This window comes from Leuresthes tenuis, unplaced genomic scaffold (genome assembly GCF_036924035.1).
Source record: "Leuresthes tenuis unplaced genomic scaffold, fLeuTen1.0.hap1 SCAF_20, whole genome shotgun sequence".
In the NCBI taxonomy this organism is placed as follows: domain Eukaryota; kingdom Metazoa; phylum Chordata; class Actinopteri; order Atheriniformes; family Atherinopsidae; genus Leuresthes; species Leuresthes tenuis.
The window spans coordinates 161,537-177,269 of NW_027325374.1; the positions used below are offsets into that span (position 1 = coordinate 161,537).

The 15,733-nt window shown below is 42.7% G+C and overlaps 1 protein-coding gene across 2 annotated transcripts; it reads left to right on the plus strand.

Annotated features, from left to right (window-relative positions):
• Window positions 1-6,546: 6,546 nt before the first annotated feature.
• On the plus strand, window positions 6,547-10,692 carry LOC140278545 (protein phosphatase 1 regulatory subunit 3C-B-like). Of its 2 annotated transcripts, XR_011909202.1 has the most exons (3): window positions 6,547-7,302; window positions 7,683-8,769; window positions 8,825-10,692. XR_011909202.1 is itself a non-coding variant. In XM_072373578.1 (2 exons), exons 1-2 carry the CDS (start codon window positions 6,864-6,866, stop codon window positions 8,267-8,269), a joined length of 1,026 nt encoding a protein of 341 aa, XP_072229679.1. In that variant the 5' UTR covers window positions 6,547-6,863; the 3' UTR covers window positions 8,270-10,692. The 2 variants fall into 2 exon arrangements, 1 of the variants encoding a protein (XP_072229679.1); XM_072373578.1 differs by having other exon boundaries at window positions 7,683-10,692.
• Window positions 10,693-15,733: the final 5,041 nt, after the last annotated feature.

Sequence of the window (15,733 nt, forward strand, 5' to 3'; positions counted from 1 at the left end):
CAGTTAGGTCCAGGAAGTTCAGGATATGTTGCAGTAGTGATCCCAAAAGCCATGAAGGACTGTAAACCTGACCCAAAGAAGGATGCTATAATGTCACAGGATGTAAACAACATCCCAATAGTAAAAAAAACACAGCAACATGGATGAATAGCACAGAAATGGATTAGCCCTCAGCACAGTCTGACAGGACTCATCTGTTGTTATTCAGCCACCATTTTCTCCAAAGAGCGAAGAGAGTGAAGCTGATCTGAATTCAATTCAGTTTTATTTATATAGCGCCAAATTACAACAATTGTCATCTCAAGGCACTTAAATAATATAGTCCAATTCAAGCCAATTGGAATTCAATTCATTGTAATCATAATCCAATTAATTCATATAGAGCCAATTCAAAAACAATATCCCAGCTAAGGAAACCAACAGATTGGACCGAAACTTGTCTTCAGTCCAATCTCCCGTGGGGGACTGTGGAAAGGAACGACTCCCTTTAACAGGAAGAAACCTCTGGCAGAACCAGAACCAGGAAGAAACCTCTGGCAGAACCAGAACCAGGAAGAAACCTCTGGCAGAACCAGAACCAGGAAGAAACCTCTGGCAGAACCAGACTCAGGAAGAAACCTCTGGCAGGACCAGAACCAGGAAGAAACCTCTGGCAGAACCAGAACCAGGAAGGGTGGCCATCCGCCTCGACCAGCTGGGGTTTGAGAAGACAGAAAAGAGGGAAAAGAGGGGGGAAAAACACCATAACACCATTCAAAGGATATCTGTTGGAACAGGGAAACACAAGTTTATAACCACAATAATGTCACAGGGACATAATATCAATTGAGAAATTAAACAGGGGGAAAAAGAGAGCAAAGTGAGGAAAGGTGTGACAGATGAGGTCCCCCAGCAGTCTAAGCCTATAGCAGGTTAACTATGGGATGTTTCAGGATTACCTGAGCCATCCCTAACTATAAGCTTTATCAAAAAGGAAAATTTTAAGCCTAATCTTAAAAGTGGAAAGGGTGTCTGCTTCCCGGACATTTACTGGCAGCTTATTCCACAAGAGAGGGGCCTGATAACTGAAGGCTCTGCCTCCCATTCTGCTTTTAGGGGCCTGATAACTGAAGGCTCTGCCTCCCATTCTGCTTTTAGAAACTCTGGGAACAACAAGTAAACCTGCAGTTTGGGAGCGAAGTGCTCTGTTAGGAAAATATCTTACATTGAGATCTTTAAGATATGATGGAGCTCGGTCATTAAGAGCTTTATATGTGAGGAGAAGAATCTTAGATTCTATTCTGAATTTAACAGGGAGCCAATGAAGAGAAGCTAAAACTGGAGAAACATGATCTCTGCTGTTAGATCTCATCAGAACTCTGGCTGCAGGGTTTTGGATCAGCTGGAGGCTTTTCAGAGAATCTGTGGGACAGAACAATAATAAAGAATTACAGTAGTTCAGTCCTGAAGGAACAGATGCATGGAGCAGTTTCTCTGCATCACCCTGAGACAGGATGGTCCTGATTTTAATGATATTACGAAGGTGAAAGAAGGCAGAAACCTGTTTTATATGTGCGTCAAATGATAAATTCTGGTCAAAAATAACTCCAAGGTTCCTCACTGTAGAACTAGAAGCCAAGGAAATACCATCTAGAGGAACTATATAATTAGACAATTTCTCCCTGAAGCGCTCAGGTCCAAAGAGAACAACTTCAGTTTTGTCTGAATTTAAAAGCAGACAGTTCTGAGTCATCCAGGTCTTTATGTCTTTAAGACAGGCTTGTAGTCTGACCAACCTGTAGGTTTCATCTGGTTTCATAGATAAGTACAGCTGAGTATCATCAGCATAGGAACTTTAGGCCATGCTGTCTGATAATGTTACCTAATGGAAGCATGTATAAAGTAAAAAGAATCGGTCCAAGCACAGAACCCTGAGGAACTCCATGACTTACTCCAACGTGTGAGGAAGATTCTTCATTTACAAGAACAAACTGGAATCTATCAGATAAATATGACTTAAACCAGCCTAATGCAGCTCCTTTAATCCCAATAACATGTTCAAGTCTCTGTAACAGAATGCTGTGATCGATCGTATCAAATGCAGCTCTGAGATCCAACAGGACAAGAAACAAGTCCGCTATCAGAGGCTAAGAGGAGATTAAGAGCTGATGTCACACTTTAATCAGCTTTAAAAACACTAAATTCCATCATGTTTAATGAGAGGAAAATGTAGACATATGACAGAGGGATTATTTAAGAAGCAAAGGGTTTTGGTTGAGATTGTTATAGAGGTATGATTTTTCTAAAATGATGTGCACAAAACAAATCACAATGTTCTTTTCTATATATAAGACAAAAATAAACAAAAGGCTAATCTTATGATGTTAGATAAGAATATAATCAGAATCAGCTTTATTGGGTACAGGTATATATATATATATAAACATAATGCATTGTAAACAATTGTTTACAATAAAATTATGAACAAAAATATGTCCAGTAATGTGCAAATGGACAGTGTATATATAAATATTATATGATAACAGTGAATTTGAGCACATTGCAGGTATTTATAACACAGATGAAGGTGATGGCAGGAAGGATTTCCTGAAGCTGAATGATTCTCCAGGAGATGGAGCTCTGCTGTCTGTCCTGTATGTGATGAAGAGGCTGGTCAGGATTATCTGTGCAGGAACAGTTTGTTCAGAGTCCTCCTCTCCATCACAGCCCCACATGTCTCCAGATTGAGTCCAATAATAGAACAGCCCTCCTGATCAGTTTGATTGATGCTGTGAAGAACACAAACAGAAAATCTCCTGCATACATTAAAGGATCTGAGCTAGGTCAAAGAAAAGATGATAGAAGGTAATATTTCTTAGTGTTCGACGGGACCAGAGGATTTGAGATGAAAACAGGACCGAAGTTCAGAGCTCATACTGTTCGGCAGGTTGATGATGAAGGTTTCCAGCTATGATGGTTTGTTTGTGTTGTTTCAAAAGAGTTTTATTTTAACCTCCTATATACTGTCAGTGTTAGGGTTAGAAAGCGTGCGCTCACCGGGTCTTCGTTCTCCTGTACACCTTTATCTTGATAAAACAACAGGTTTTACCTGCCAGTCCATTCTCAGGGCTTTGTGACTAGTTGCTTTACAGCTGGAGTACATGCTCCGCCCAGGTAATGTCTCAGTTGGAGAGCTTAAGCTTTTGTTTTGGGCTTCTCTCTGATTGGATGAAACAAAAAGCAACGAGCGGCTCAGAGCGCCGATTGGCTGCTTCTTGCAGACTCTCCATCTCTGAGCGGCTGTCGGGGGGCGTGTCTGTGCGCGCGGCAGGCAGCGGAAGGTCTCCCGAGTAAAATGGCTGAAACAGAAACGAGAAGAAGAAAAAACTGACGAGGCGACCAGGAGAAGCTCACGCGAGCATCTGGTTTGTGTTGGTGTGACGTGGATTGTACCGGATTCTCCCGCTTGGAATTTCTCTTTGAACTGTGCGAGGTGAGAGGCACGCGCAAATTAAAGTGCGCAACAGCAGCTGACGGCCCAAGGCGAGCCTCGCTGTACTATATCATCTCCTGATAGATCAATTTAAAGCCAGTTTACTGACCTGAATCCAGTTTACAAACCAGTTGACTAACCTGAAAGTAGTTTATAGACAAGTTTACAGACCAGTTTACCAACCTCAGACCAATTTATAAACCAGTTTACTGACCCCAGACCAGTTTATAGACCAGTTCAACCTGGAACCAGGTTATAGACCAGTTTACTGAACTGAGACCAGTTTATAAACCAGATTACTGACCCAAGACCACTTTCTAGACCACTTTACTGACCCGAGACCAGTCTCCAGACCACTTTACTTAGCTTAGACCAGTTTCCAGGCCACTTCACTGACTCAGGACTAGTGTTCAGACCACTTTACTGAACCTAGACCAGTTTCTAGACAACTTTACTGACCTGAGACCAGTTTACTCACAAGCTAACCGACCTCAAAAGAGCTTACTGACCTCAGACCAGTTTAGACACTAGTTAACTGGCCTGAGAGCAGTTTACTGACCAGCTAACCGACCTCAAAACAGCTTACTGACCTCAGACCAGTTTAGACACTAGTTAACTGGCCTGAGAGCAGTTTACTGACCAGCTTAATGACTCAGACCAGTTTACTGACCTGAAATCAGTTTTCAGATCAGTTGACCAGGCAATAAACAAATAATTTTTTACATTTTCTATTAGTCACCAATCAATAACTGGAATCAGTGACTCACCTTTGACCTGTAACGTGTTCCTCTGTCAGAACCTTTCATAGCTGCAGCCTCAGCTACTATAGTTTGAGATGTGAAATAGAAAATTTTGGTCAGTTTTACAAACTTAAACCTGCTGGCTTGGTTTTAGAAGCTTTCAGTTACCGTGGTGATGAATACTAGAACTGGACCACAATGTTGAATCAGAACCACAGACCTGATCCTGGTGCATAGTACAGAACTAGGTCTCAGTTGGTTCCATCTTTTGGCGTTCCTCTAATTTAGAAGAGTCTCAATTAGTCTGGAAAGATAGTTTATTAACGTATAAGAAAGCACTTCATAAAGCTAGAACTGCTTATTATTCATCATTGATAGAAGAGAATAAGAATAATCCCAGGTTTCTTTTCAGCGCTGTTGCCAGGCTGACAAAGAGTCCGAGCTCTGTTGAGCCATGTATTCCTTTAACTCTCAGCAGTGATGATTTCATGAGATTCTTCATCAATAAAACTGTTTCTATCAGAGAGAAGATTAATGGAATCCTTCCCATTATTATCACTGATGTATCATCCAGTAGAGCAGCTTTAGAAGCATCTTTAGAACCTGAATTGTATTTAGACAGCTTCTGTCCAGTTGATCTCTCTGAGCTAACAACAGCAATAGTCTCTTCTAAACCTTCAACTTGTACTTTAGACCCAATCCCAACCAGACTGTTCAAGGAGGTTTTCCCCTTAATCAATACTTCCATATTATATTTGATCAATCTGTCTTTGTTGACAGGATATGTGCCTCAGACTTTTAAACTTGCTGTAATTAAACCTTTACTTAAAACCTGTTCAAAACCTGTACCATTCCATATCTGTTCCAACAGGTATCCTTTGAATGGTGTTATGGTGTTTTTCCCCCCTCTTTTCCCTCTTTTCTGTCTTCTCAAACCCCAGCTGGTCCAGGCGGATGGCCACCCTTCCTGGTTCTGGTTCTGCCAGAGGTTTCTTCCTGGTTCTGGTTCTGCCAGAGGTTTCTTCCTGGTTCTGGTTCTGCCAGAGGTTTCTTCCTGTTAAAGGGAGTCGTTCCTTTCCACAGTCCCTCAGGCTCAGGACGGGAGATTGGACTGAAGACCAGTTTCGGTGCAATCTGTTGGTTTCCTTAGCTAGGATATTGTTTTTTGAATTGGCTCCATATGAATTAATTGGATTATTTTTAAATTAATTCATTGGATTTCATTGGATTCCAATCCAATTCACTATATTATTTAAGTGCCTTGAGATAACATTTGTTGTAATTTGGCGTTATATAAATCAACTAAATTTAATTTACTTAAAAAACCTACTCTTGATTCTGAAGTGTTGGCTAATTATCGACCTATATCCAATCTCCCTTTTTTTGTCTAAAGTTCTAGACAAAATAGTTTCAGCTCAACTTTGTGATCATTTACACAGAAATAATCTGTTTGAAGAGTTTCAGTCAGGATTCAGAGTGCATCATAGCACAGAAACAGCACTGGTGAAAGTTACCAATGATCTCCTCTTAGCCTCTGATAGCGGACTTGTTTCTTGTCCTGTTGGATCTCAGAGCTGCATTTGATACGATCGATCACAGCATTCTGTTACAGAGACTTGAACATGTTATTGGGATTAAAGGAACTGCATTAGGCTGGTTTAAGTCATATTTATCTGATAGATTCCAGTTTGTTCTTGTAAATGAAGAATCTTCCTCACACACCAGAGTAAGTCATGGAGTTCCTCAGGGTTCTGTGCTTGGACCGATTCTTTTTACTTTATACATGCTTCCATGAGGAAACATTATCAGACAGCATGGCCTAAAGTTACATTGCTATGCTGATGATACTCAGCTGTACTTATCTATGAAACCAGATGAAACCTACAGGTTGGTCAGACTACAAGCCTGTCTTAAAGACATAAAGACCTGGATGACTCAGAACTGTCTGCTTCTAAATTCAACTGAAGTTGTTCTCTTTGGACCTGAGCGCTTCAGGGAGAAATTGTCTAGTTATATAATTACTCTAGATGGTGTTTCCTTGGCTTCTGGTTCTACAGTGAGGAACCTTGGAGTTATTTCTGACTCACATATAAAACAGGTTTCTGCCTTCTTTCACCTTCATAATATCATTAAAATCAGGACCATCCTGTCTCAGGGTGATGCAGAGAAACTGCTCCATGCATCTGTTCCTTCAGGACTGAACTAATGTAATTCCTTATTATTGTTCTGTCCCACAGATTCTCTGAAAAGCCTCCAGCTGATCCAAAACCCTGCAGCCAGAGTTCTGATGAGATCTAACAGCAGAGATCATGTTTCTCCAGTTTTAGCTTCTCTTCATTGGCTCCCTGTTAGATTCAGAATAGAATTTAAGATTCTTCTCCTCACATATAAAGCTCTTAATGACCGAGCTCCATCACATCTTAAAGATCTCACAGCTGGATATTTCCCCAACAGAGCACTTTGCTCTCAGGCTGCAATCTGTTGGTTTCCTTAGCTAGGACATTTTCTTTAATTGACTCAGTATGAATCTGAATAATTTGATATTAAAAGACTTTGAGTATATTGGATTATAATTGTATTACAATGAACTGGCTTCGAATTAGCTTGAATTGGATTGCCATTGACATTTGTTGTGATTTGACACTTTATAAATGAAATTGAATTGTCTCCTCAGGGTCGTCCTGAACTCCAGGGCTCCTTGTCCCATCATGCCCGTCGACATGGCCGTTAGGATCTGCCTCGCCAGCTCTCCTCCTCTGCGCTCCTTCCTTAGTAATCATGACAACCACTGTTCATCGACAGCCACTCTGTTTCCACACTGCCGATTGCCACGACCTTGTCTGTCCTCTGGATGCTGCCACGCCTTCGCCACAACAACAGCCTCTACAGCGGCTGGCGTAGGCAGCAGTACCCAGGAGACGCACAGCGGCAGCATGAGGAAGAGGGTGGTGTTTGCCGACTGTCGGGGTTTGGCACTCACTACCATTCACGTCTTCAATCAGGCTGAGGACGACCCGCTAACCGAGCTGCAGTTCCACCTGACCGAGATAGAGTGCGTCGGTGCCGGACTGCACCTGACAGACGTCAGAGGTGATCAAGCCAATCAATGATAACCATGGTCAAAGTTATTAAAGCAATTTATTGATTAATCAGTGTGAGAGATGAATGGAAACCATTGTGGTGATTAGTTACCGAGTCTTTAATCCAAACATTCAGTATTCTAAGATCACAGTTGATCCACTTCCTCTGGTTCTGGATTAGAGTGGATATTAAACGGTTACATCTTTACTTTCATAACAGCTGCTCTGATTGGCTGCTGCCGACCACCATCAATAATATTTTGTCTTAGATAAAAAGAATCTGGACCAAAGAACTTAGATCCATCCAGTCCTGAGTGGGCAGAGGTGGAACCTCTCTAACCCATGAGCCATATTTTTGTTACCAAACCGCCCCTTGTGTTCTGTTTCCAGACTCATCAGATTCCAGTTCCAGCTTGGTTCTGAACTTCATCCCACCGGCTGCGGACTATCTGGACCTGAGAAACCGTCTCAAAGCCCAGCAGGTTTGTTTGGAGACTTGTTCTGTTCAGGAGCGCCTGCTCTCTGGTACCATCCAGGTGCGAAACATCTGCTTTGAGAAGGCGGTGTCAGTCCGGATCACCTTTGACTCGTGGAGCTCCTTCCAGGATGTTCCGTGCAGATACCTGAACAATGTCTATGGCTGCCCTGACACTGATACCTTTTCCTTCTCGGTTTCACTACTGGAGGACCTGAATTTTTCCAGCAGAGTGGAGTTCTGCATCCAGTACCAGACTCGGGACCAGACCTTCTGGGATAACAACTTTGGGAACAACTATCAGCTGGCAACGGTGGAACCGAATGGCTGTTCCAGCCAGATTCCAGAGAAAACAGCAGGGCTCGAGATCCAGAGGGACCACAGACGAGAGAAGAGGGATGAAATGGAGTTTGATCCGTTTGGAAGTCCCAGAACATCGGCAGGGATCTTCCCTGAGTGGCAGAGCTGGGGTCGGGTAGAGACCAGCGCCCCCTACTGGTGACACTGGTTTTAAGGTTGCACTCAGTCTGTGATTTTATCCTCCAGATGTAAGAGTCACACAAGCTTCACATGAGCACCAAACCTTACTCTAGAAATGATCCAGAACCCTTTGTTTACACAGCACTGCTTTCACTCTGTTTAGGACAGATGCTGACCTCTGGGTGGACAGTTAGAGCAAAGCATCCCGGTCAGTTTCTTTCCAAATCCTCCAGGCTCTGAACTGACCTAGAACCCAAGCTGATCCTACAAATCTTTTGGAATATGCACAACTTAATCCTGAAATGCAACTGTCTCAGAGCTCGTTCCTGGTCTGGTTTCAAACCCAGTTATGTCAAAGCACAGCCTGTCTGACAGCCGAACTCCCAGGAAGGACTCCTAGAACATATGTGCAGGGATTCTTTGGTGCTTTGGAAAAGCCTGCTGACATAACTTCTCAGGAGGCTTGTTCAAAGCACTAAAGAGCGACACTTTGAAATTTGCACTGGGAGACCAAAGGGTCCGGTTCACCATATCTGGAACCAGTCTCACAACCAGCATTGGAAAAAAGTTATGTCAGAACTTTAATGTTTAAACCTGAACCTGTGGGCTCATGGGGAGTCATGGAGGTGTGGGTCGGAGTTCCAGAGGTTGGTCATTAGGTCCGATGTGTGGTTACACGAAGCCTTTCATCTTTGTTACTGTAAATGGAGACTAGTTTCCTGGTCGTGGTGATGGTTTGTTGGTCAGTAAATGAAACTGGTGCTTGTCTGGTGCACATTTTAAAAGTTTTCAGGTCATTTGTCAACCTTTTTCAGCTTTTGGATTTTAAGGGATCTTTAGATGGTTGTGCAGACTGGACTCGGGGTATGTTGTAACAGCTGTGTCTGACAGTACGTATCTGTTGCCCAACTCGAGCGTGCAGCATCATTTCTTATTTCGTGGCAGTTTTTGGTGGTAAAACGAAGTATCGGTGCACTGATTCGGTTACCTGCTGAGTTCTGTCAATAAATCTCACTGTGACTCAGTCTGCTCCCTGCTGTCTGCTGGTATAGAAGCAGCACTGCAATCCAGTGGTTCTGATTCTGTCGTCAGTCTTGCATCAGAATTTTGACTCCCATGTTTTTAACGGGTTAAATTAAGTCGATTTTAATGTTTTTCACGCTGCCACATAAGGGTTCAGTTGTTTGTTTTTTCTGACTCAGTTGGACTTTTTTTGGCTGCAGAACTGTGTGGAACCAGCAGGTCTGTGGTATGCTGCTGTAGATCAGAACCACACTACTTTGGACCAGTAAGGTAGGATTCACATGAATGTGATGCTTTAACGCTCGACAGTGGGTGGAACTGATGCTTGGAGTCAGACATGATTAGTTGTACGAATTGATTGGATGGAATCTCTGCTGCTGCTGCTTAAAAAAGTTTCATTGTTCTTAATTTTCCACCCCGAGCTAATCTGGGAAAGTAAAACAGTGAACCCAGTATTCAGTTTGGCATTGCAAACCATTAAAGATTCAAAGTTACTGAGGGGATGCCTGACAGGTGTACGAGTGAGTCCAACCTCAGGGATTCAGGTGTGTGACTGCGCTGTGGCGTCAAGACGGCAAACAGTTGCAGTTGATGCTGAACAGGTGGAGAGGCGCCGTTGCACAGTATCTGTATCTGTAGCCTCCTTAATGTCTCAGGAAAGAAGGCAGAGATGAGCTAAACTTGCCGTACTTACTGTTAGCTTCCTGTAGCGAAACTGTTGTTAAAATGACTGTGTGTGTGTGTGTGTGTGTGTGTGTGTGTGTGTGTGTGTGTGTGTGTGTGTGTGTGTGTGTGTGTGTGTGTGTGTGTGTGTGTGTGTGTGTGTGTGTGTGTGTGTGTGTGTGTGTGTGTGTGTGTGTGTGTGTGTGTGTGTGTGTGTGTGTGTGTGTGACAGGAAGCTTGAAGGGAATGGAAACATGTTTAAAGTGAATGTCCACGTTCAGGTTGACCTGCAGCCTCTGAATGACTGAAACAAACACGATGTTGTTGACTCTGCTGAGGGCCTCGTGCTGAGGGCCTCGTGCTGAGGGCCTCGTGCTGAGGGCCTCGTGCTGAGGGCCTCGTGCTGAGGGCCTCGAGCTGAGGGCCTCGTGCTGCGTTCAGGTCACAGTTATCAGAATGAAAATGTTGATCATTCAGTTTCAGGTTGGGGGTTCGCTAATTATTTTTTTTAAAATGTCTGACAAACTGAATTCAGCATGAGGCCCACAGCTAGCTGCACTAATATCTCAGATTATTGTTTTTTTAATTGCTAGCTAGCAAACTAACTGACGGCTAGCATTGGTAACAAGACTGTGAAGAAAAGAGGGCTGGTAATGATGATGTCATAATGTAGCCTGTTGCTGAAGCAGGAAGTGATGTAAGCATGTCTGCTGACTTTTCCTTTTGTGTGTTTCCTCAGAATAAAAGTATAATAAAGTTGACTTATTCTTATTCTTTTCTTTTATCTTCAAAGTTGTTTTTTATTCATGCTCAGGTGAAGTGGAAGACGCCACATAAACAAAGAGCAGCGAACTGAGTGCAGAAGAATAAGAATGAAGCCTGTATCAGCTGCAGGCTGATGAGATGGAAGCTGACACACTGATTAACATTCCTGTTTGTGGCTCAGCTCTCAGATTTCCATCCAGCCGACTGATCCGACTCCACTCAACTGAGGAGACGAACAAAGAGAAATCCACACAGTCGAGCTTTTTATGCTTCAGGGGCAACATGGAGATGAAATCCAAAATGGATTAAAGCATAATCAGGATTTTAATTAAGAGTTTTCCCTGATGTTGGATTTGTGAAACCTAAAAACTCGACCAGCACACTCAGTTTGGGTCACCTGCTCTGGTTGCTGTTCTGAATAAGTTTAATATTTGGCTGCTGAAGGTCTGATGTTCATAATCTTCTCTAAGAAGTCACATGATCAATGACAAACTGTATAGAGACCATTATAGACACCCTGTTCTCCTGATTATTGCCTTTAAAGGGGAACTCCGGTATTTTTAAACCTGGACCTTATTTCTGGCATGAAATACGTTCATCTGCTCACTGAGAACAGTTTGGTGAAAGTCGGCGTCCTTCAGAAGATATTTAGATAACTGGAGATCCATATAACGGAGAGAACGGGGCTTAGAGGATGCAGCCTCTAAATAAGGCATTATCTGTCTTTATTTCACCAATACTTTAAGAAGAATGAATGAATGAACGTGTGCTATAGCTCTGTTAGCTCATAGCTCTGTTAGCTCATAGCTGCTGTTAGCTCATAGCTCTGTTAGCTCATAGCTCTGTTAGCTCATAGCTGCTGTTAGCTCATAGCTCTGTTAGCTCATAGCTGCTGTTAGCTCATAGCTGCTGTTAGCTCATAGCTCTGTTAGCTCATAGCTCTGTTAGCTCATAGCTGCTGTTAGGTCATAGCTCTGTTAGCTCATAGCTGCTGTTAGCTCATAGCTGCTGTTAGCTCATAGCTGCTGTTAGTTCATAGCTCTGTTAGCTCATAGCTGCTGTTAGGTCATAGCTCTGTTAGCTCATAGCTGCTGTTAGCTCATAGCTGCTGTTAGTTCATAGCTCTGTTAGCTCATAGCTGCTGTTAGCTCATAGCTCTGTTAGCTCATAGCTGCTGTTAGGTCATAGCTCTGTTAGCTCATAGCTCTGTTAGCTCATAGCTGCTGTTAGCTCATAGCTCTGTTAGCTCATAGCTGCTGTTAGCTCATAGCTCTGTTAGCTCATAGCTCTGTTAGCTCATAGCTGCTGTTAGGTCATAGCTCTGTTAGCTCATAGCTGCTGTTAGCTCATAGCTGCTGTTAGCTCATAGCTCTGTTAGCTCATAGCTGCTGTTAGGTCATAGCTCTGTTAGCTCATAGCTGCTGTTAGGTCATAGCTCTGTTAGCTCATAGCTGCTGTTAGGTCATAGCTCTATTAGCTCATAGCTCTGTTAGCTCATAGCTGCTGTTAGCTCATAGCTGCTGTTAGCTCATAGCTCTGTTAGCTCATAGCTCTGTTAGCTCATAGCTGCTGTTAGGTCATAGCTCTGTTAGCTCATAGCTCTGTTAGCTCATAGCTGCTGTTAGCTCATAGCTGCTGTTAGCTCATAGCTCTGTTAGCTCATAGCTGCTGTTAGCTCATAGCTGCCGTGTTGTTGTTATTGGAGGCTATGGGGGGGCTTATAGAGGGCTTTCCACACACTCGTCTACTGGGATGACGTCATCGACGCCCGCCACTGCAGCACAGCTCATTCACTCCGGTAAGAACGTCCATCGTACTCAAAGTTGATAAATATCCTGCCATGTTGCACAAAACTATGAGCAGCAAACTCTGTGAAGTTAGCCGACTGCCACAGAGCACGGAGTGAATAAGCTGTGCTGCGGGGGGGCATCAGGCTACATCACACTGGAGTTGCAGGTGACCTTAATCTGATTTGCTTCTGACAGTGTGAACAGCACAAGTCGAGTTGAATCTGACAGTTTCGACTCAGAATCAGGCCACTTTTAAACGTGGCACTGAATCGGATGCGTATCTGATTTTTTTTTAATGCGACCGCAGTCTGAACAGCCGGTCGCATTAAATCTGACGTCATTCTGACCCGCGCTGCACTGCTCCCGTCAATCGCCCCGCACACTGGGGGAAACCCCACCTCTGAAGCCTCGCAGCACCTCCTGGAGATCATTTATTTTTTTCAATTAACTTTATTTGTCGTGCTTTTACAAAACAGTGCAGCGCATTAAATGCGACTTTGACATTATTTGGCTGTTCAGACATTATTTGGCTGTTCAGACATAATTTGGCTGTTCAGACATTATTTGGCTGTTCAGACATAATTTGGCTGTTCAGACATTATTTGGCTGTTCAGACATTATTTGGCTGTTCAGACATTATTTGGCTGTTCAGACATTATTTGGCTGTTCAGATTGCGTTCGCATTCAAAACAATCGGATACGTATCCGTCACCAACTGCAGTGTGAACGTAACCTAAGGTTTTCCTATATAATTACCCATATTCAAAGCCTTTCTCCTGTTTGTCTTAAGGTTCATGTCTTTGGTCATATTGTTTTCATAAATAGTTCATATATATATATATATATATATATAATTAACAGGTTGTGTTGTATGTTTTCTTTATTCTTTATGTATGTCGGTCAAACCAAATGTGAAATTCACGAAGTAGCTCTTTTTCCCTCTTTGAAGGTGGTGCCCATACATCTGAGGTTAAATCAGCTTTATGTAGATAGTGAGAACTTCTGGTGAGCCCTTATATTTCATCACATTATGCTACAAGCGACTGGATTATTTTTTATCAGGACATGCCTCATTTCAACATGTTTCAACATGTCAAATTTACAAAGTTACACACTGAGAAAAACCAGTTGAGATCAGAACCAGAACCTTTGTGCTGAGAGTAGACAGAGCTCACCACCTGTTGTCCAATTTAAAACAGGAAGATCTAAAATAAACCAGACTGATAGAAAACTACTTTCAAAAAGAAATTAGAAGATGTTGAGTGCTCTTAAAAAATCTATATTTCCTCATTCCTTAATGTCACGGCTCGTGTGATCAGAGGTGGTCTGAGGCAGCGGCATCTCACACTGCAAATGAATGAATAACTCCACAGGCCAGAGTTTGGTTTGTCCCTTCTGAGCTGCTGTAGAAACGCAGCTGAAGGATGAGGCGTCCTGCAGCGTTTCACTGAAGTTCCATCTGCAGGTTTGATGACTGGCTCATTCATTTGTGCTAAAAACAAACGTCTCTGCAGGCCGGTTAGGGTTAAAGACAGAAATGTGCACATTCTGTTCTGCAGATTTATGAAGCGTGCGCACGTTTGGTTCTAATCACCCTGAAAGTTCTGCACTTGCATGAACTCGATTGTCAGGTCTTCTGATCAGTCATTCATAGAAGATGTTTGATCATCTCAGGCTGCAGCTGCACATTCCTCCTTCATAGGTGTGTGTGCAGGAGAAGGTGAATGTGGGGTTAATGGTGCTGATGTCATGTGACCATCAGTGACATTTCTCAGCCATCTTCACTGATTGGTACAACTCTGTTGACTGCCAGTAACGAGACAATTAAAAAACGGTCAAATAGTCAAAAACTTCATCTGATGTGAAAATTATCACAGTGTGACACAAAGGTCATGTCATAGCTCTCATTATGAATCACAGTTAGTACGGCTGGATGAATATAATGGAGTGTCGCTGTAAAAGCTGCAGCTGCAAGGAATTGTGGGACAGAATGAGCTCTTTTCTCTCATAAAGGCTGGTCCAGTGTTTCCTAAAGGAAGCATTGAAGCTCCTTTGGAGGATTCAGACAGCTCTGATCAGGGCTGCTGCTCTCATACTTCCAGCTCATTTCACTCAGTTAGAAACACACAGCCTCCATGTTTTACTGTAACAGCAGCTTCTATGGAGGGGCAGCAGCTTTGGATATTTAACATGTTCTGGTTCTGGCCCAAAGGGCGGATGTTTAGTTCAGATTAACAGTCATGATGGGTCTAAACTTTACAGATTAAACTCTCAACTTCGTATTGTGGTTAAATTTGGAGATTAAAACATCTAAATGTGGAACCCTGATTGATTTCCTGTCAGTTATTGATCAGTCTGACGTCTGATCAACATAAATAAATGTTGTTCCAGATATCAACTCCCAGCATTTAAATGAGTTTGCTGTCTGGGAGATGATCAGGACCAGAACCAGGGAACGGACCGAGCGGCTTTCAGAACATTTCATCTGAACTCAGTTGATGAATAACAGTTCTTTTCTTTTACTCTCTAAAGTCAGAACTGACCTCATGAGCTGGGAGGATGAAGAACAGGAGAAGATGATGATGGTCATTCTGGGCTCTTCTGTCTGCTTTGGTTTGGATGTTTGAACGCTTTGTCCTGAGGAGACTCTGGCTTCCAGCGTGTTCTCACATCCGGTTTGGGAGTCGCAGAAGCAGAGCCGAGTCCATCTGATCTGTCAGTAACTCAGAATCTCAGTGAAGTTTTAACGCTCAGCGCCGATGGGATGATGTCAAATACGCTGTGTGTTTATTGGCCGAATGTGACATCACAACTCTGTCTTTCATCACGCCAGAAGCTCCGTTAACGTCTGTTTTGGTCTCTCTGTTGTTGTTGCTTGTTTACTTTGTTGACCAGCTCTAAGATTGTGTTGTTCACTGTGAGAATTTCCAAAAATATTCCAAAATCAGGTGGTAAACAAATCTAAAAATGAGGTGAGATTTTGGTGAAATCTGGTTCGAAAAGTGTTGCCATCCAGAATCTGTTGTAGGTGGAATAATGTTTATTCATTTATTTATTTAATTATCTGTTTGACTTCCTATTTTTATTTTTGGAAAAAAAAGAGAGAAAAAAGCATATTAAAAAACAACAAAACTTGGCAAAATTGCTTTACAATAAATTTTACAGCAGACTGCAACTAAAATAAGATAAAGACAAAAACAAATTCCAAATTTAGATGTTCTACTCCACTTGAGTTGAAAGCCAAG